Source organism: Tachysurus fulvidraco, chromosome 20 (genome assembly GCF_022655615.1).
Source record: "Tachysurus fulvidraco isolate hzauxx_2018 chromosome 20, HZAU_PFXX_2.0, whole genome shotgun sequence".
NCBI lineage: Eukaryota > Metazoa > Chordata > Actinopteri > Siluriformes > Bagridae > Tachysurus > Tachysurus fulvidraco.
In genome coordinates this window covers 18267538-18288598 of record NC_062537.1, presented here as the reverse complement: position 1 = coordinate 18288598, position 21061 = coordinate 18267538, and the positions used below count along the sequence as shown (strand labels likewise).

The 21061-nt window shown below is 41.5% G+C and overlaps 2 protein-coding genes across 2 annotated transcripts; one reads left to right on the top strand and one right to left on the bottom strand.

Moving 5' to 3' along the window:
• Positions 1-394: 394 nt before the first annotated feature.
• Positions 395-8495, bottom strand: gmcl1 (germ cell-less, spermatogenesis associated). Its single transcript, XM_027175348.2, has 15 exons — positions 8241-8495; positions 7459-7635; positions 7060-7183; positions 6174-6270; positions 4869-4966; positions 3965-4077; positions 3817-3882; positions 3645-3729; positions 3451-3541; positions 3022-3162; positions 2812-2881; positions 2418-2493; positions 2169-2314; positions 1356-1443; positions 395-1160 (listed from the first exon to the last, which is right to left on the bottom strand). Exons 2-15 carry the CDS (start codon positions 7632-7634, stop codon positions 1026-1028), a joined length of 1506 nt encoding a protein of 501 aa, XP_027031149.1. The 5' UTR covers position 7635; positions 8241-8495; the 3' UTR covers positions 395-1025.
• A 1001-nt stretch (positions 8496-9496) lies between these two features.
• On the top strand, positions 9497-20227 carry ggcx (gamma-glutamyl carboxylase). Its single transcript, XM_027175341.2, has 15 exons — positions 9497-9654; positions 9906-10097; positions 10470-10628; positions 13651-13816; positions 14218-14296; positions 14431-14537; positions 15007-15170; positions 16240-16541; positions 16671-16802; positions 16991-17142; positions 18249-18418; positions 18610-18740; positions 18818-18965; positions 19249-19453; positions 19597-20227. The coding sequence occupies exons 1-15, from the start codon at positions 9633-9635 to the stop codon at positions 19754-19756; spliced, it is 2289 nt and encodes a 762-aa protein (XP_027031142.2). The 5' UTR covers positions 9497-9632; the 3' UTR covers positions 19757-20227.
• The last annotated feature ends 834 nt before the right edge of the window (positions 20228-21061 follow it).

Genomic DNA, 21061 nt, shown 5'->3' with positions numbered 1-21061 from the left:
GATTTGATCTCGATCCATAAATGAGACAAATATGAGCTGTTCAAGTAAAGGAATAGAGCTCTATAAAAGGAGGAATTGTGTTAAGTCTATTGACAGCTGAGATTTGCCTTTTATGGAGTTTTGTGGCTGAACTTAAACCAGCTGTGCCATGAAACCTGGCATTTATCAATGCATGCAAGTTTATGAAGAAAATTAGCAAAACTTTGTTCGGTTTTGTGTAGAAAATATTGATGCACGACTTTACTAAAAGATTCATAAAATCCTTTGGAATGATTTAGCCATCCTGGAACCTGTACTCCGCTATGGACACAAAAAATAAATAAGTATTTTCATTCGTTTGGTTCGTGATAAATCAGCAAATACAACCAGAGATGAAATAAACTGATACAAAGCGGCATTTTTTCCATCATTTTATTTTTTGAGAATAGGCTCTCACCAGCCAGCGATGATTATATCCTCATGCCTGAACGATGATGTCATTATCCCATAATGCACATCTTCTACATTTAACCAAGACCCACTCATCATCATCATCATCATCATCATCATCATCATCATGTGTACATAGTCACAATAATATAATTACAGAAAATATGAAATGGCCATTTGTCTGTGTGATGTGAATTGAGAGCTGCACTGGAAGAAAAAGCGATTTATATAAAAAAGCACCAGTTTTCTTTAAACAGTACAAAACAGCTGAATAAATAGGAATGCCTGGCAAAATCAGACTCGTGTGCAGTATGAACGGACACAAGATTACAACAGTTCACTTCGTACAAAACAACAGAAGGCATAAAACTAACGTGCTCACTGTGGACTCTCTTGGGTTTAATTATATACTAAACTCATAAAAAAAATTCTGAAATAAATATAAAAGTAAAATAAAACAGTAAAATTATCAGTATAGACTTTTTCTTTAAAAAAATGTAAAAATAACAAGGTATAGAAAACTGATGGCAAAAAGTGAGTGAGTGGTAGGAAGTGATGATGTCACAAGATCATGACGGAGCTTATTGGCCGGAAAGTCACGACTTGCTGCGGGAGCTGCTTTCTGATTCGTCGGCTCGGCGCTCGGGGGAGGGGGAAGTGTACAGGAAATTACAGCAGACGTAGAGCGGGAAAGACAGGAGACGGCTGTCCAGGTTCATCACCACGTACTCCTACACACACACACATCAACTCTTTAGCAGTTAGTTCACAATATTCACTTTCTTGTTAGAAATCACTTGAATAAAAATGCAATTATATAGTAAAGTGTGTGATTGTTTTAATGGGTGTGTGTGTGTGTGTGTGTGTGTGTGTGTGTGTGTGTGTGTGTGTGTGTGTGTGTGTGTGAGAGAGAGAGAGAGACAAACCTGATCTTTCTCCAGAGTGAGCAGCTGGTAGCATGTAGATCGGCTGCAGATCAGTTTGCCACAGCTGTCGAACGATGCGAGCCGCAACCTGTCGAGAGAGAGAGAGAGAGAGAGAGGGGTTATAACAATGAAATGAAGGGTGACTTAAGAGCTGTAAAGAAAATATAAAACCACAAAATTCAGTAAATAAGAGTCCAAGCACCCTTCTGTTTCTCAGTGGCAGTTGATTTTTTTTTGTGCGTGTGTGTGTGTGTGTCAGGGGGTACAGAATTTCAAACCTTAAGACACCAAGGTTTGTACAACTATCTAATATACTGCCAGCTAAGCATTTACTTTTATTAAATAAATCTGAGTTACTCCCCCTGGTGGACAATTTTTCAAGCTTTCATAAAATTACAGAATTCAGTGATTACAGAAATGAAACATTTACATTTGATATAAAAAGCTTGTTTCCACGGTCAAATGATTGGCTGATGGAGGCTATTTTGAATGTTACAGTCCGACTGCCCCATTGCTAAAAAAAAATGCACAGAATTTTTGCAACCCTTCAAAATCAATCTAAAAAACCCTTGATGGATGATGGATGTGCAACAAAATTATTCCGAGGAGAAATTGATCAGGAGTGAATTTGTCCAGTTAACAGCATATTAGCCACATAACAGATGACAAAACGTTATTATGCTTTTATCTGCTGGTGGAAAAACCTTTTCTCATAAATATTGGCACACGTTAGAATCACAGGTATATCAATGAAAAGTAAAAAGCAACAATCACAATAACAACAATATCTTTGTTATTATTCAGGCTTCTTACCTGAAAGCAAGGTGTCGCCGTGGCTGTAGGCTGACGGCGCCCCCGCATGGCTGACTGAGGGTGTTTCTCTTGAACACGATGAAGCGGTTAGTGTAGGTGACCAGCAGGTCAAACCCGTAATTAAATCCTGTCCATCTCCAGCAGTACTGAGGATGAGATTCTCACATTACCTCGTTTCAACTCTTAACGCTGCTGTAAAATTATTACATAATAATAATAATCATAATAATAATAAATGAGTACACTTACATCTCCATCTTTGTTCAGCTTTCGACCGCAGCGCATGCTGTTCTTCTCGAATTCATCCTTATTGGCCTCTTGGGGTCTAAATCATTCAGGGACACAAAGACGGCACTAATTAGACCTTAAGATAACGGATGTCTGCCTTGAAGTAATGTACAAACATGGGATATATTTAAAAGAGTGTTTTTGTCATCAAATTTCTTACTAATCAGTTTTATTCTGTGAAACTTGAACTTCAAGCTAGTCTCAATTAACATGTGATTTGAGGATTTAAAACAGAAGTGCTGCTGGACTAAATACTGAAACACGCCTCTAGGTTGTCTACGTGGTCTCTACGTAGTCTAATGTAGCTTGTGCTCGACTCTGAATGGTGTGTGATTTGGGGTCTGCTCCCACTCACCCGTTGTCATTGTCATGCTCTGTTCGAAGCATGGTGAACCACTGCTGCTTGTATATCCTGGACAACCAGTCTGAAAAAGAGAGAGTCAGGAGTCACATCATCAATTAATTACAAAAACACTAAGATTCAGTTTCAACATTAAAGTTTTTTTTAACTAACCTTCTCCTTTAAGATGTGCAGTAAGATGAGATTATGGTGGAAGAATCTTACCGGGCGGAATGATGTTGTCCCTCTCGAGGATGCGGGCCGATGCCAGGTCGTTGATGATGTACTGCAGGCGGATGTGTCTGAACACGGGGGTGAAAGGCGAGCCCTGCTCTGTGCACAGGAACGGCTCATCTTCTCCCAGCTCTGTAGGAGAAGCCACGCCGTCAGACAGAAACTGATCGCAGACTCAAAGATATATAAATAACAAAGTGAAACTGTTGCTCGGCTACTTTGTAAGCACTTGATATTTAATAGTACTTTTTAATTTTTTCTTAAACTTACGTCATTATAACGAACATACGGTGCTAAATCATTTCTTCCTTTATGAGATTTAATGTTTAAATAAGACCTGACCAGCAGGGGGAGCCAATGTAATGAAAAACAGTTTGAAAAATAAATCAGTTGGCTGGGAAATCAGTGACGCATACACACCGCTCCTTCTTTTACAGAGCCACGTGTCTGCATCGACCAGAAGCTGTTTGATGGGACCGTCCCATGACGGGTTGAGCTGCAGGAACATCCACTGCACCATCATAAAAAAATAAAAATAAAAAAATAAAAAGATTCATTAATACGTATATGATTGACAAGATCGTTTGACAGCTTTAATGTCAGGACAGATGAACCTTCTTCAGAGCGGTGTACACATCCATCTCGACTTGCATGACAAACAGATCTGACGACTGGATCAGCTGCTCGATGATTTCAACCCTTCAATTAAAAAAATAAATAAAATGTATACATGTCTTGTATATTTAACAAGGTCGATGTGTGTAAATGACCGAGATGGGCAGATACCCGAGCTCCTTCATCAGCTCCACATTTTGATGGGTCATGAGGTTATTGAGAAGCCACTCCAAACACCTGGAATACACAAAGACTGGGATCAAAAGGCATAAGGGAGGAAAAACAAGTGACTCGTAATGGAAAAAAGAAAAAGACTGACTTCTTCGATACAGAGTCCAGGCCGTACATGTTAGCGGCGGCATAGAAGCCACACACTGTCTTCACGCTAATGTTCTCCTTCATGCTTTCACCACACTGCTGGATAAGTCCATCCTGCGTGCACACCACACACACACACCATAATGCAGAACTAATTACAGATTATAAATGATGACATAAGCACAATGGCCTGAATTGTCTAGATCTGAACAAATAAAAGCTTTTACAAGAAACCGATGATCTACACAAACAGAAAAATTATAGAAAAATAAGATCAGTGTTTTCACATCCGTCCGTCAATTTTCCGAGTGAGAGTGATACTTTTGGATGGTTTTCGCATCTAGTTTATTTTAAGTTCGTTGTTACATGGTGCACAATTAAACGAATAAAAAAAGTATAAAATCAGTGGCTGATGTGCGCTTAGGGCTGAAAACGTTCCATAAAAACCCCAGACCAGTAATACGGTGATGGGCGTAAAAAAACAAAAAGAGGATAAATTTATTTCCTGCATTACATCAAGTGTTTATTTTCTATTTTTTGTTCAAATCTTTAGACCAGATTCCATTTCTGCAGCATCGTCATACAGCTCAGTTTGTGCTTTGTGGCTACAGCAGCTTGCGTCTACAAAAATGGAGGGGAAGAAGAAAGAGAAAAATTCTTTTTTCAAAGTTGTTCATGTGAATGTGGATCAAAACCAGCTCACCAGACACTCTCTGTTTGGATGTTTTGATCTAAAAGTCTGTGTGTGTGTGTGTGTGTGTGTATACACTACAGTGTACAGTGTGGATGAAAATTTGTTTGATGCAAAAAGGGAGACCAAATTCAGTGCAGGTGAGAGAATGGTGTTGTGTTTATTTTTTACATGTATGAAAATGTAGCTTTTTGTCACAATAAAGCTCACTGACCAGCTGGAGCATGCAGGCAGCAGCCAGGATACTAACAACTCGACTGGGTTTGATCAGAACGTCGTCTCTGTAGAGGGAGCCAAACACCACCTGAAGAGCTACACACACACCCACCCAGACACACACACAGACAGACAGACAGTCAGACAGACACACCCACACAGACAGACACCCACACCCACACACAGACAGACACACCCACACACCCAGACAGACAGACAGACACACACCCACACACACACACACAGACAGACACACCCACACCCACACAGACAGACAGACACCCACACAGACAGACAGACACCCACACAGACAGACAGACACCCACACAGACAGACAGACACCCACACAGACAGACAGACACACCCACAGACAGGCAGACACACCCACAGACAGGCAGACACACCCACAGACAGACAGACACACCCACAGACAGGCAGACACACCCACAGACAGGCAGACACACCCACAGACAGGCAGACACACCCACAGACAGGCAGACACACCCACAGACAGGCAGACACACCCACAGACAGGCAGACACACCCACAGACAGGCAGACACACCCACAGACAGGCAGACACACCCACAGACAGACAGACCGACAGACAGGCACACCCACAGACAGACAGACCGACAGACAGGCACACCCACAGACAGACAGGCACACCCACAGACAGACAGGCACACCCACAGACAGACAGGCACACCCACAGACAGACAGACCGACAGACAGGCACACCCACAGACAGACAGGCACACCCACATACAGACACACCCACAGACAGACACACCCACCCACACCCACAGACAGACACCCACAGACAGACACACCCACCCACCCACAGACAGACAGACACACCCACAGACAGACACACCCACCCACAGACAGACACACCCACCCACAGACAGACAGTCAGACACACCCACCCACAGACAGTCAGACACACCCACAGACAGTCAGACACACCCACAGACAGTCAGACACACCCACAGACAGTCAGACACACCCACAGACAGTCAGACACACCCACAGACAGTCAGACACAGACAGACACACCCACCCACAGAAAGACACACCCGCCCACAGAAAGACACACCCATACACACACAGACACACCCACCCACCCAGGCAGACAGACACACCCATACAAACAGACAGACAGACACACCCACACACACAGACAGACAGACACACCCATACAAACAGAGACAGACACACCCACAACCCAGGATCCTTATTTAGCTTTCTCCCAGCTTAAAGATGACTGTGTGTAGCGTTTTCCCGTCTTCACCTCGTCTCACCTTCTGTGTCGATATTCTGATCTGGGATTTCCAACTGGATGACCATCATGTTGGATTCCTTCCAGGAGCCACTGAACATGCTGGAGAAGTATCCAGACTGCACGAAGAACAAAACGGATATGCGATTAGGAACATTCATGTCAAGACAGGGAATAGGAAAGAAAAAGACGACATGCACCAAATTACATTTGGTGAACATTATAGCACGGTGTTTTCTGATATAACAACATGTGGACACGTGGCTTCTCCTGATTGGTCAGCAATTTAACCGGACCTGATCTTGAGCAGAATATTATCTGAATCGACTGAGATTCAACTTTAAACGCAGTCGCGAACCTCCTGTGACATGCAGCCGTGACAAATGACAACAGTTAAACTTCATGCAAATACGGAGTGACTCAGTGTGGCTGCTAACAATGAGAGTGAAGACACTAGACCGTATATGCTGCTTCTTTTTCATCTCCTAAGAAATGATGATGATGATGATACACTGCTGGAATTTATACACAAACACCAAATCTCAAATAGTGCAAACTTTTTATCCGTTTATAGATACATACAAGGTTTAAAAAAACCAACAACATTAAACCATGTTATAGCAGTGTTAAACAGCCTCATTTCTCTTTCTCCATCTTTATGGCACAAATAAATAAACATTTTCTCACAGAAAAGCTGTATTTTTTATCTGTTTATATGAGGTATCCATCATACAAGTCACTGTGCAAATACAAAAACAACGACGAATCATATAAACCCTGTTCTGTGGCTGTACTGCGGTCAGAGCTGCTGTTATAGAGAATGAATCAACAGTTCCTGACCAATCAGAGTTGAGAATTCAACAGCGCTATTGTCATCATATTAATAAGAAGTGAAGTGTGCACTGTACCTGACACAGGTAAACTTTGTGTAGGTTCCACTCTTGGCCGAGTGCACAGATCCGAATATCACTGTTCTCGCCGTTCAGGAACAGCGTCTGATAAATATACTTGGACGTGCTCTTTAGCTTCTTCCTGTTACAGTGCAGTTTAAACATTGTTACACAAGTACCAAATGAAATGCAATCATTACAGCATGTGTGAGGAATAACATCCAACAGCGTTATTATAGTTAGAGTCGTAACACTGGCAAGATACTTGGCAATAAAGACCTTTCTGATTCTGAAGCAAAAATCTGTGAGACCCAATGCAGTAAAAGCTTTGCAAAAGTTTGCAATTAAACTGTATAGAACTAGTGTGTGTGTGTGAGTATATGTGTATGTTTGTGAGTGTGAGTGTGTGTGAGAGACCTGCACGGTGTGTCCAGCAGACTGTCCTCTTCCTCTGGTTCACTGTCACACTCACAGTGTGAGCTCCGTTTCCTCTTCTTGCACTCACAGATGTGTGTGTTCCCTGCACAGTGAGGTTGTGGTGTCTCGCTGAGGCGGTGGGGAGAAGCTTGGAAACGACTCCCGAGTGACCCCATCCTTCACCACACACAACCGACACACAACCGACACACAGACACACAACCGACACACAGCCAACACACAGCCAACACACAGCCAACACACAGCCAACACACAGACAACACAGCCAACACACAGCCAACACACAGCCAACACACAGACACACACGCTGTAAATGTCTAACCCGAGTGTGAAAACACTCTCAGTAAATTATTCATTATTATATGAATAAACAATTAAACTCCCACGTTTCGTTTGATTTTGTTACACATGCAAATCAGCACATTTAAATATGCAAAATAAAACGTTTCTAAGCTGAAGCCTGAATTCATTCTTTTTTTTTTTTAAAAACCCAAAAAACCCAGAAACAACACTTGCACGAATATCAGCAATTAACTGCTGATTGTATTATTTATTTAGTATTTCCTTTAAATTGCCCAATACATGTGTGCTAACTTTAAAATACCTTCAAGCACTTATTTATTTATTTACAGCTTCCATAAAGTAATAGAGATGAGCTCTTTAGTGACCCAACAAAAGCATACGGAATACAAAGAGAAGGTAAATAACTTACATATGAACACTTTTGTTGTAATGAAACTGAACTTAAGGTTCTTTCTCACCTGGAAGTCGACTGGAGGAAGAAACAGCACGATGCTAATCAGGCTGAAATGTCCTCAGCACAAAGCTAGACTGCAGACTGACACTTATTTACAACAAATTACACATTTAGCAATTCGGTAACAGTCCAATTTGTTTAGCTGCTGTGTACATCTCTAGAAAACATGAACGTCGGGAATATTGAACCAAACAAACACAACAGTTCCACTCTTCTGTCTAGTGAAGAAATACTAACTGTGTTCTGCCACCTAGCGGCCTGGAGACGAAACGATTTAATATATTTATTTACAGTACAAATGTTTTTTATTTAATATTCATGCTGTATATACTAATATTCACTTGTTTTAAACGATATGTTAAATTTCAATCTGTGTTGTTTTTTTTTGAGAATCGAAAATCATTCTGTGGAATTAAATCTGGGAGTCGATTCCATATCGATGCCGACTCCCTGAATCAATTACCAAAATATCTGGAACCGAACAGTCCTAAGAATTTTTTTTGTTTGTTTTAATATCTAGTAAAAATCGTGAAATAAGTGTGGCCTAATAAGCTAGAATTGTTTATATCGATTATATATGTTGTGTTCTTTGTGTGTTTTAATATGAACGCTTTAAAAAAAAAACTGAAACTCAATTGTCATTGTCCGTTTTAACCAACAGGAGGCACTACTGAGACACCAACGGTATTTCGTAGGCGTGGCTTTTCACCAGCCAATAAGGCTCTCTGTTTACAAACGACCAACGTCCGTCTGTGCGGTTAAACCCACCCGTATTCACAGACAATCTCGCCTCCTGCTCTGTGATTGGATAGCTTGTCCTCGAGCCCGACTTCAGGACTGGACAAATAAAAAGTCTTTTACGTTTCCCTAGCAACCAAAGACTACGATGGACATTTAACAGCAGTTTGTAATCTGAGATAAAAACGTGTCTAAAACGCAAACGTATTATTTTAGAAACATGTATCAAAATATGTTTCATATTTATTTATCTATCTATCTATCTATCTATCTATCTATCTATCTATCTATTTATTTATTTGTCTGTCAAACACAAAATCTTATTATAGGTATTTATCTGGTCTTAATATACTTGTATACAATTTATTTGTTATTTGGAATAACTGGGGTATCTAAAAAGCACGTAAGAAAGCTAATTGCGTGAGGATGTATAGTGCACGTGCATAGTCATGACCTTCCCAACATGGCGGAGCCCTCGACGTATCTTTTCAGTTAGCTGCGGTACAGTAGAATGAACGAAGGCGGGACTTGTCATAATACGGGTAGGGGGGAAAAAATTAAGGGAGTTCAGACAGAACTGCTGCTGTTTGACACGTAGACCATCGGTTTACGTGTATAGAGCATATCCAAGCGCCGTGATTTCAACATCCGGTGCACAATGGCAGCAGGCACGAGCGCAGGTAAACAACTGTAGTGCACATGGGCAGAATAAAAAAAAGCGACACTACTCATATGCACTGTTATTTTAATTAGCTATGTCCTCATCAACAACTTACTGTCTAGCAAATAATAATGTATAATGTTCTTTACTGACAAAGTTGTTTATACACATGCAATTTGAAGAGGACAAACTGATATGATCTTGTAGGATAATGTTTAGTGTGATCATATATATTTTTTATTTTATTCATTGATTTGCCTACAATCACAGGTGCTCCCTCTGCTAAGCAGTCCAAAGGATCAAGTGGAGGAAATGGAAGTGGAATAGGCCCACAGGTCAAAAGCCGAATGCAGAGTCTGTTTGGCTTTGAGAAGGAGGACCTGTCCTCATGGCACCACTTCGTATGCCTCCTGAATCGCCCCACTGACCCGGCATCGCTTGGGATCTTCCGCTGCCTCTATGGTGAGCTGGTGATCCCATGATTTTAGCCCTTATTGAGGTGTTTCAGTCTCAGGAAGCAGCAAGGAAACAGCCTTATTCAAGTCTGCAATAAGTTCACACATTTGCATGAGTATTGGGAAGTTTCAAGAATGTTCTTGACCTGGTCAGTTAATCCAGTGATTCTTAGTGTGGTCCGTGAGGCACAGCCGAGGGAAAAAATTGGTAATTTGCATGAAATGTGTACTGCAGACTTAAATAAACCAGATACAACAAAGAGTTCCCTTGGGATTCCTCGTTTCATGAAGGAAATATATTGGTTTAGTGCTTGTAGCTATTTTGTCCTCTCCCAGGTGTGTAAATGCACTAATGAACACACTGCTCTGTTATTTGCAGGTATGTTGATGGCTGTGGACATCACGCAGGAGCGCGGCCTCAGCCACCTGGACTATAAATACCTGGATGTGGCTCCTGTGTGCCGTTTCCCTCTCTTCAACTTCCTGGAGCCTTTGCCTATGGACTGGATGTATCTTGTCTATCTGGTGATGTTCCTTGGTCAGTGAACTTATTTCTGCTCTTCTATTTCAGATAAGTTCTAACTCATGAGGCCTTCTGTAAACATTCTCACAGCTATTAGCTACTTCATTTACATTTATAGCATTTGGCAGATGCCCTTATCCAGAGCGACGTACAGCAGTGCTTAAGTCTCTATCATAGGAACTCTGGTACTCTAGGTTACATACTACTAGCTAAAGATACATTTTTTTACTACACGGTCTTATATCATGATAAATATTTACAACTCTCATGTTAGAAAGTCAGTAAGTTCGAATTGGATCAATCTTTAGTTTGTATTTGTTTTTCCAAACTTTGAGAAGGCTAAACTTGTGTAGAGAGCTGAAGAGGAGGAGAAGAAGAAGAGAGATGGGAAGAGTAGATACAAAGAAAAGAGGACTACGTCAGGGTGTGTTATCTTTTCTGACCCAAGAGTGTTCTATCACAAAGACCCAGTTCACCAATACACAAGGAATCAGAAAATCAACATATCCAGAAACAGCCCTAAGGGTAAATATGTATATATCAATGAGTTAGAACGTGTATAAGAGATGCAAATCATAATTATTATAAAGTTAAAGAGAAATCGTGGATAAAAATGACATCAAAAACATCAGCAAATGGTCATACAAAAATATATAAAGGCAAAAATTTCTTCACTGGTTTCCATCATAATGTCTGGTAATTTACTTATAAATATCTAGGTAGCATATATAGGATGACTATATAAGCTATTTTCCTGTCTGAATGATGTTTTTCAAACTACATGAAGTTATATAATATTCTAATGATTGTGGAATTTAATCTGTAATAATGCTGACCAACTGAAATAATTGCAATTACTAGCCATTGTTTTAGTCAGACATAGCACTTAAACAAATTGTTTTGATTCAACACAGTTGTTTACTCAGGTGTCTTCTACTAATTTAAATTAATCCATATAATGGATTAATTTAATCTTGATAATATAGGCTAAATAAACTATATAGTTAATTAGCAAGCTAAGATCGAAATTTAATTCAGTGTTTTAAAACTACTATGTTAATCCTCTAGCAAGTTAGCTTACCTCAGGAAAATGATCTATCATGTAGGATAGGACAAATAAACGTCTAGTTATCATGAGGCAAACTAATTTAGTTCTTTGTTAATGTAAAACCATTACAATTCATTTTGCTAGCTAACAATATATGAATTATGATGATGTAGTAAGACGTAATTACCTTAAAGAAATAGCTAAGCTTTGTAGCAAGCTAGCTAACATTAGGTGAAGTGTGTTATTGTGTAACCAGTAAAATAACTGGTATTTTATGCTAGGTGCACTGTAGGAGAAAAAGCTAAGGGGTGATAAGGTCAAGTTTAAAATTAAACCTTGGTGTGTTTGTGTCAGGCGGAAGAACGTGCTGGAAACCGAAGTGCAATACACGAGGTTTAATAGAGAAACAAAAGGGCAAATACCGAAAACGGCAAAGAGAACTAAACTGTGAAAACAATACTATGACACGAAGTGAAAGTAGCTTGCGTAGTCCAGACATGTTCGTCAGCCTAAACTGTAGAACGGACAATGAGGTTGGTGAGGTTATATAGCCTGGAGGCTGATGAGTGCCAGGTGTAGCACATTAGTAAGTAGGAGAGCTGCTAGGAGTGATGGGTGTGTTAGGTGAAGGTGTGGCTGTTGGATCCCTGACAGTACCCCCTCCCCCAGGGGCGGCTCCTGACGCCCTGACCCTCCGTGTGGGTCGGAATCGACCCCGGGGCGCAGGACGAAGCGGATGGGCGGTGTGGAAATCCTCCAGGAGTGTCGGATCTAAAACGTCCCGTCTCTCCACCCATGATCTTTCCTCTGGGCTGTAGCCCTCCCAGTCCACTAGGTGTTCCAGGCCTCTGCCCCGACGATGAGAGTTCAGCACCTCTCGCACGGTGTAAACCGAGGGCTGGTTCAGCACTTCCGGCGTAGGTGGCCTTGCCTCACCGGGATGTTGAGTGGTCGATGGGGTGTACGGCTCGAGGAGCGACACGTGGAAGGTGGGGTGAATTCGGTACTGCGCGGGGAGTTCCAGCCGATACGCCGCCTCGTTGATCTGCCGTTCGATCCTGGAAGGCCCGATGTATCGGGGGCTCAGTTTTCTGCAGGGGAGCCGCAGATGGAGGTCCTTGGTGGACAGCCAGACCAAATCCCCGGGCATGTAAGATGGGGCCTCCAACCTCCGTGCACTCGCGTGTTGCCGAGTGTCTCTCAAAGCCCTGCGCAGTTGATTATGTGCTGCCTCCCATGTCCTGACACTCTCCCGGAACCAGTGGTCTGGACAGCCAACTCCCGTATTCCCTTCTTCCGGTGTAGCCAGAGGTGTTCTAAACACGCCTGGGAGATGAAATTCCTCATGGAGCCAGAGTCGACTAGGGCGGTGGCCAACAGAGAGAGAGCAGGAGTTACTAAGGTGACGGTGAGTGTGGACAGGTGGGCAACGTCAAGGGAAAGCTTAACCGTACTCACCGTCTGACGAGGAGGTTGAGTCGGACATTGGGCCACGCGATGCCCTCTCTCTCCACAGTAGAGACATGCTCGGTTTGCCCACCAGCGCTCCCTTTCCTGCTGAGACAGCCGCTGTGATCCGAGCTGCATGGGTTCAGGTTAAGGAGCTGATTACACCGTCAAAGTCCATTCTTCTGTCAGGCGGAAGAACATGCCGGAAACTGAAGTGCAATACACAAGGTTTAATAGAAAAAACGAAAGGGCAAATACCGAAAATGGCAAAGAGAAATAAACTGTGAAAACAATACTATGACACATAGTGAAAGTAGCTTGCGTAGTTCAGCAATGTTCGTCAGCCTAAACTGTAGAACAGACAATGAGCTTGGTGGGGAACGGAGGTTATGAGTGCCAGGTGTAGCACGTTAGTAAGTAGGGGAGCTACTAGGAGTCATAGGTGTGTTAGGTGAAGGTGTGGCTGGTGGATCCCTGACAGTTTGGTGTGTGTGGGGTGTTTGGTGGGTGTGTGGGGTGTTTGGTGTGTGTGTTACACAGGCGCTGTTGGTATCATGCTCGGCTGTTTTTACCGCCTCTCCTGCCTCATGTTCATTTCTACCTACTGGTACGTTTTCTTCCTGGACAAAACGGCCTGGAACAATCACTCGTACCTCTACGGGCTCATCGGCTTCCAGCTCATGCTGATGGATGCCAACAGATACTGGTGAGCTGATGGACGTAGATAAACATCCGTAACAGAATCATATTTATTAAATCCTGTTTTGTGTCCCTTTCACAGATTCCCTTAAAATGCATTTGGTCAAGGACTTTTTATTTTTTTTTAAATCATTCAAATATTTAAATCTTTTCCCCATTCAATTAATTAAATTCTTTAATCATTCTAATTCTCATTTCTAGTAAAGTCACGATATATGCAGTGAAGCGCTACATTCGCGTAATATTAATAATTTTATGTGAGGGGAAAAAATGTAGGCTTGTTTCACTCTCACCTGCAACCTCCTTCATCCGTCTTGCCGTTTTGGGTAATAAAACATTCTAGTTTAAACATTTCAATGAGTGTATATGAAGGAGATCTTATCTGTGGGCTTTTCTGCTCGTTTGCAGGTCAATCGACGGCCTCCGTAACCCCAGGAAGAAGAACGCGCATGTGCCGTTGTGGAATTACACTCTACTCAGAACGCAGGTCTGTGTTTTAGTAAATTAAAGTTTGATTGACGCCATTCATCATTACACATGACACGTCGGTTAACATGCTTTGTAACGAGTAGTTTTTAACCGTCAAATACGATACACCATAATTTTTCAATTGCTTAACAGATCTTCATAGTCTACTTCATTGCTGGGGTAAAGAAGCTGGATGCTGATTGGGTGGAAGGTTACTCCATGAAATATCTGGCTCATCACTGGCTTTTCGACCCTTTTAAGTGAGTCTGAAATAAAATAACATTTTCAGTCCTTTTTTTAAAGAGTAATGATTCAGTGTACCACTGAACAAACGACAAAGAACTATGCTCTGCTTCATTACTCAGCATTACTCTTCTATTTAAAAACTTTCGAGATTTGGGAAGAACTCGAAGCAGGTTTAATCATAGGAATGCACTTTCACTTGCATGGAAGAAAATGTCTGGAAAAAACAGCTGGCTTTTTTTTTTCCTAGATACAAAAATGAAACCGTATCAAACCACAGAAAACCTGACTTCTAAGTAGTTATTGTCTAGTAAGTAGGGCATTAACGTGTAGTAAAGTTTTTTGAGGGGAAAATTCTCTACATTTAATTTTTTGTTAAACGTCAAACATAGGGATTTAGCTCGTTCTCATATGTTCACGTCTGTAACCGGCTGATCAGTTTATCCATAACAATATTAAAATGTGAATCATGTGTTGCTTCATTAGGGTGATATTGCCTGTGGAGTGGGTCAGTCTGATGGTGGTCCATGGTGGAGGACTCATCCTGGATCTCACGGCCGGCTATCTGCTGTTTTTCGACATCACTCGGCCGGTTGCCTTTTTCTTCGTCAGCTACTTTCACTGTATGAACTCGCAGCTGTTCGAGATCGGTAAGAGGCTTATCATGGGTCACATTCAAAAGATAATAATCGGATCACGTACGTATATATATTGCTGTCGCAGCATCTGTTAGAGAGGAAATACATGTTAAAGTGTGATGTGCAGTACAGCGTCTAATCAATTTATCATTTAATCATGAATTTAATCAGGACTCTTGAGATTAATCTGATCCATATGACTTCTTATATAATTATATTACGGAGATTTTCGCTTGAGAGATGATATTAACTACTAACTAATCTAGTTCCTCCATGTCACATTTCTGCTCCACAAACATCAAACTACACATGGGACAAGACTGATTAAAGGTGGGGTCTCCGTTGTTTGAGGGTCGTCAAACAAAACAAAAACAAAACTAACGTGTAGCCAATGTGCAGAAAGGGGCGTGTCTTGTCAATATAGGCGGAGAGAGTGTTCAGTGCGCATGTGTGACATTAGCAGAAAGCGGATTTAACGTTGACATGGAGGATAAAAACAAAGAAAGAAAGCGAAGAAAGGCTTACGATAAGGCAAGAAGTAGGACGTGTTAATATAGGATCAGCTTTCCAGCTCTGGAGAGTCTTCCGTGTGAAACGGAGCTAAACCTTTCATGGTACAACACACAGTATTACAAAAACACATTTGTACTACCATAATATTACTCATTGAGTTCATTTATTGATAAATATATACCCTGGAACAGCTGCCCCAACAGGTTCCGCCTTAATACTTGGGTTATACTTGTCTAGTGTATGTGTGGGGCGGAGCTAGCAAAACAGGGGTGGGACCCATTTGGGTTAGGGGCGTATTTGTTTTGGTGATTTCAAATGTCAACATTGGCTTTCAAACAACGGAGACACCACCTTTAAATTCTAAAATATAATTATATATAATTATTTATAATACATAATATAATTAGATAAATATATAATATAAATAATACAATATAATATGTTATTCAAATATAATTATATTTGAGACAAAGAGAGAATTTATCAGGGTTTTTAATACAATCTGCAGTAACTTATTTATCTAATGATTACCTAATTTATCTTATGATTATTTTTTGTACCCATACAGGAATGTTTCCCTACACCATGCTGGTTACGAGTCCCCTATTCTGCTACGCCGACTGGCCCAGGCGCTTCTTCAGCCACTTCCCAGAGTTCCTTTGGCCTGTCCTGCCCACGGTGACTCCGCCTCCCCAACCAAGCGCCTCATGTCTGTACCCAAGTCTGTCAAGCGGCTCAACCGAGCGAGCAGACACACGGACAGTTCCAAAACCCTCCACAAAACGCTTTAGACACAAAATAGCTGCCATCTTCACCATGCTGTACATCGCGGAGCAATTTTTCTTGCCCTATTCCCATTTCATTACAAAAGTAATTTTTTTCTGTCTTAACTATGTGTGCTGTCTGTTTTTATTTGTTTTGTTACACAATGAGCAAAGTACAATTCGGCAATCAGATGTTCTTTGAAATGCTGTTGTATCTATCTCTGGATTCTTATAGGGCTACAATAACTGGACTAACGGACTGTACGGCTACTCGTGGGACATGATGGTTCACTCTCGCTCTCACCAGCATGTTAAAATCACCTACAAAGACGGAGTAACAGGAGAGATCGGCTACCTGAACCCTGGGGTAATTTTCTCACTACTCGCTTCATTAGTGGATGTACATACCGAAACACATGTTGCGTTTGGTTTTGATAAATAGATTATTTAACAGTAGATTCGGACTTTAGGACCGGACCGTACGTAACAACAAAACTGCTTACTGTCCACTTCCTTCTAGACCACGCTGCAACAGTGTCATTTGGTATACTGCAGGTTTTTACACAGAGTCGGAGATGGAAGGATCACGGAGACATGCTGAAACAGTACGCTGCCTGTCTAAGTCGCACTCTACCCCACTACAACATCAGCGAGCCCCAGATTTACTTCGACATCTGGGTGTCCATTAATGACCGCTTTCAGCAGAGGTAAGGATTTCAGGATTGAAAGAGGTAACTGGTTGATGTGCATCAACAGGAGGTGGAACAGCCATTCCGTGCTTTAACTTTTAGTTTTTCAGTTCCAGGTAGAGGTCTTCACGGGTCCACTTAGATCCGAAACCCGAGGTCTGACCCGAGACCCGAGCGGGTTCGGGTCTAAAAGTTTCCCGTGTGCCTCGGTCGGGTATAATAATAGCGGCATCAGGTCTCGGGTAATTTAAAATGAATGTGTTTTTACCGAACGGACCCGAGAAGACCCGAACTACCGTATCTCGTGTGTGTGTATCGACTCGAGTCCTTTCCCAACCTCTCCTCTGTTTGCCAAGACCGCTTGCGACATGTGGCTAGTGACGTGTGGCTGGCACTAAGATAATTTTCGTTGAAACAGACCTGTCAATCCATGCTGTAGCGGTTACTTTAGTGTAGAGTTATGCAACATTCGGGTCCAGTCAGGTTAAAAAAAATGCCAACCGGTCAGGTCGGACTCGGGTCTAATCTTTTCTGGTTTGTCTCGGGTCGGGTCGTTCTTAAAAAAAGAATAATAATTATGCACGTCAGGTTCGGGTAAAAAGTGATTCGGGTCACTTCGGGTCGGGTACATTTCTTTAGACCTCTAGTTCCAGGCACTAATTCCCAATCACAAGCTGCAACTGTTCCATTTTCCCAGATTCACATAAGTGACTTTCATCCAGAATCAAATTTTTATCAAGGACACATTTGTGGCAAAGATGTGAAAGACATCACTTTCTTAGCAGGAAGATTTTATATTATTTGTGTTCAAGCTGGTCTTGAATATGTCTTGTATTATATATTTTCCATAAAACCATGGCAACTAGAATTCAACTAAAGATAGGACCATACATTGCCAGACCAGCCACCAGTGTAGAAAGAGTGAAAAAAACAGTTTAAATGCAGCATAAGACAAAGTATATGGGGAAAAAAGGATAAGCTAAAAGAACGTACTAAAACACAAAAGGCAACCGGATAAAATTCATTAACAATTCACTCTTCAAAGTCGCTTAAGAAATCTGGCGCAAATTCAGTAAAAGAGAATTCGTCTTGTGTTCTACAAACTTTTGTTCTTCTGACTGTAGGATATTTGACCCCCGTGTCGATATCGTGAAAGCAGACTGGTCTCCGTTCTGTACCAACCCGTGGCTCATGCCCCTGCTGGTCGATTTGTCCCCATGGAGGACGAAGTTTCAAGAGATTGAAGGGACACTGGATAACCAGACAGAGGTGGTGTTTATAGCCGACTTCCCAGGTATGCACCAGTCTCCATACGCAGTTGCTCAAGACCATGATACATGTCTCTGTCTTTTATATATACTGTACAAGTCACCTGTTGTATGAGTCAAAATAAATGTATAAAGTATCTTACCATGCAAGACTACTGTAACTACTCATCAGAATCGTCTTGCACCGCCTTTGACCTTTGTGGCACTATTTTGGCAGGCCTGCACCTAGAGAACTATGTGAGTGAGGATCTGGGGAACACCAGTGTTCAGGTACTGCAGGGTACCGTGAACGTGGAGATATTGAAGGAGATGAAGAACTACACACTCGTTCCAGGGGAAAAGATGCAGGTGTGTATATTTTTTAACAACTTATCCAAGGTTAATTACCATCTGGTAGACATGTAATGTTACGTGTGTGTACCTAGCTTCCTGCTGGAGCATATCACAAAGTGTACACCATGAACGATATCCCGTCCTGCTACATGTACATCTACGTGAACACCACCGAAGCAGCGCTGCAGGAGAACTTAACCAAGCTTATGGAGCTTAAGGAGAAAGTCCTCAACGGGACAGGTCAGTGCTCACAGCCTCGTAGCTTCACTGAGAACTAAAGAAAGGACATCAACCATTAGTTAATAAAGATTGTCATAGCATTGTGCAGAACATGAGCATTTTTAAGAGGCTTTATTTAGTTGTATTTTAGTGTAGCGGATTTGAAAAATGACTAGAGATATGAATTGACTATAAAAAATATGGATTTTACCAAAATGCTTACACTGATCTTTTAAATAAATAAATAATAATAAATAATACAAATAATAATAATGTTTTATGCATAATTCGAACCATCTTCTAGAGACACAGCCTCTCCCCCCAGAGTTGCAGCCACTTATAACCGGTGTCGATGATGATGGATCAGAGGTCAACGCCACAGACCCACTGGTACGGCTCTTCCTCAAGCGACAAAAGCGCATACAGGAGGTGAAAAAGCGACGAGAGGCGCCCCTACTCGAGAGGTTCAACCGATTTGCAACGAAAAAATACTACATGATCCGACGAGGGTAAGATTGTTCAGATAAATGTGAACGTTTCATCAGATATCTGATCAGGGTAGTAAGTCACATGACACCGTAGATCCAACAGGCGGAGCTTCATCAACATAAGCAGAAATCAAGGTTCAATAATTATGCTTTGTCTCATGTAGGTTTCTAATGACTGCCATTGCCATGAGAAACCTGGCCTTCGGTTTGCCTCCTGTGGAGCAGCTCAGGAGAGAAGTGGACTACGCCAACATGAAGGCACCCGAGACAGACGTCATCCAAAACGAACAGGTCAAAGCCGAGATGGGACACGGAGAGCTGTGACATCACGCATTGATGCTACCAAACTTTTGGGAACATTTTCCCAAGGTCTGTGAAAAGGTGTACGGTTGTAATAACGTTCAAATTTCATTAGCAGAACACAAATCCAATCTAGACTACATATTAGGTTTAATTTTTCTATTGTTATTTCAAAAAAATTCAATCAGGTACATTTTTGTTACTGAATTAAATTCAAGATAAGTTCTTGACGTTAAATGATTTCATGCCCAAAACACTAACTGTTACACACTATGCAAACTAAACAATGTATTATCCCAGGATAGATCGTGGGAAATCTCATTGTGCTGCTGTATTTTTATCCTTTAATAAGCTTCCATATGGGTTAGCTGGTTTGTTTACACGTGAAATCCCCTTGAAGCAGTTCATGTGAGCATTGATGAACAAATTTTTAAATATATACAAGATAATTTTTTTAAATAAAAACAATGAAGCGTAAAGTTCAGCATTCTTTAATGAGTGTTCGTGATCGTTTATTCGATGTCTGACAACGTAGCTGCTAACACACAATGATGTTCACTTTTGGATCTACACTTGGCTTCCCTTCATGAGGAGGCTTCAAAAAGGTTTCGCAAAGATTTTCTTTGAATCGTGTAACAGTATTAGGTTTATATATATGTATATATAAAAAAGGCACACTTCGAGCCCGATAGCAATACCCCTGCTCAAAAAAATCAGAGCCCGTATTCATAATGATTAAAGTGCTTTTAATATCTGGTCTATTATAAGCCTTCACTTTGTCTCTATGTTAAGATATTTGAGACTATATCATGTAGGGTTTACGTTCGTTACCGATCATATTAGGGGTTTTTTACACCTGGTCACTTCATGTGTTTTCTGTGATCCGATAGCTATCCGATGGTAAAAAGTCCAGGTCTAAATGCCCTCCGAAACGGTTTCGAGACAGATATAAATCCGATCGCTCAAACCACTTCAGGAGGTGGTCTGGGACTCATTTCAGATGAAACTGGACAGGTGTAAATGCATGTGGTTGTTCAAGCCACACAAGTATGTCACTCACAGGTTTTCCCACCAGTGCTGGCTCCGATCTTTCACCCAGGTGTCTCGTTGGGTCTTAAGATGCGCTGCTGCCGCCAGCGAAAATGCAGCAAACAGTAAATGCTGTTTTTTGTAGCAATCGCATACACCGAAGCGTGTCCCATTTCAATTACCCCAGAAATGAGGTGAAATATATTTGCATATTGGGTGGGAGTAGAAAGATCAGATTGATATACGATTCGCCGAGACGCATTTATGTGGCCTGATGTAAATGGAAGTTTTAACAAATCA

What these genes read in the sequence shown, in the direction of transcription:
- ggcx (XM_027175341.2), top strand. Translation starts at nt 9,633, where the DNA reads ATGGCAGCAGGCACGAGCGCAG. An exon ending in GGCAGCAGGCACGAGCGCAG is followed by an intron (nt 9,655 to 9,905) that starts GTAAACAACTGT and finishes CTACAATCACAG; the next exon opens with GTGCTCCCTCTGCTAAGCAG. An exon ending in GATCTTCCGCTGCCTCTATG is followed by an intron (nt 10,098 to 10,469) that starts GTGAGCTGGTGA and finishes TGTTATTTGCAG; the next exon opens with GTATGTTGATGGCTGTGGAC.
- gmcl1 (XM_027175348.2), bottom strand. Translation starts at nt 7,634, where the DNA reads ATGGGGTCACTCGGGAGTCGTTTCCAAGCTTCTCCCCACCGCCTCAGC. An exon ending in CTGCCTGCATGCTCCAGCTG is followed by an intron (nt 4,078 to 4,868) that starts GTCAGTGAGCTT and finishes GTGTGCACGCAG; the next exon opens with GATGGACTTATCCAGCAGTG. An exon ending in CGGCGACACCTTGCTTTCAG is followed by an intron (nt 1,444 to 2,168) that starts GTAAGAAGCCTG and finishes CTCTCTCGACAG; the next exon opens with GTTGCGGCTCGCATCGTTCG.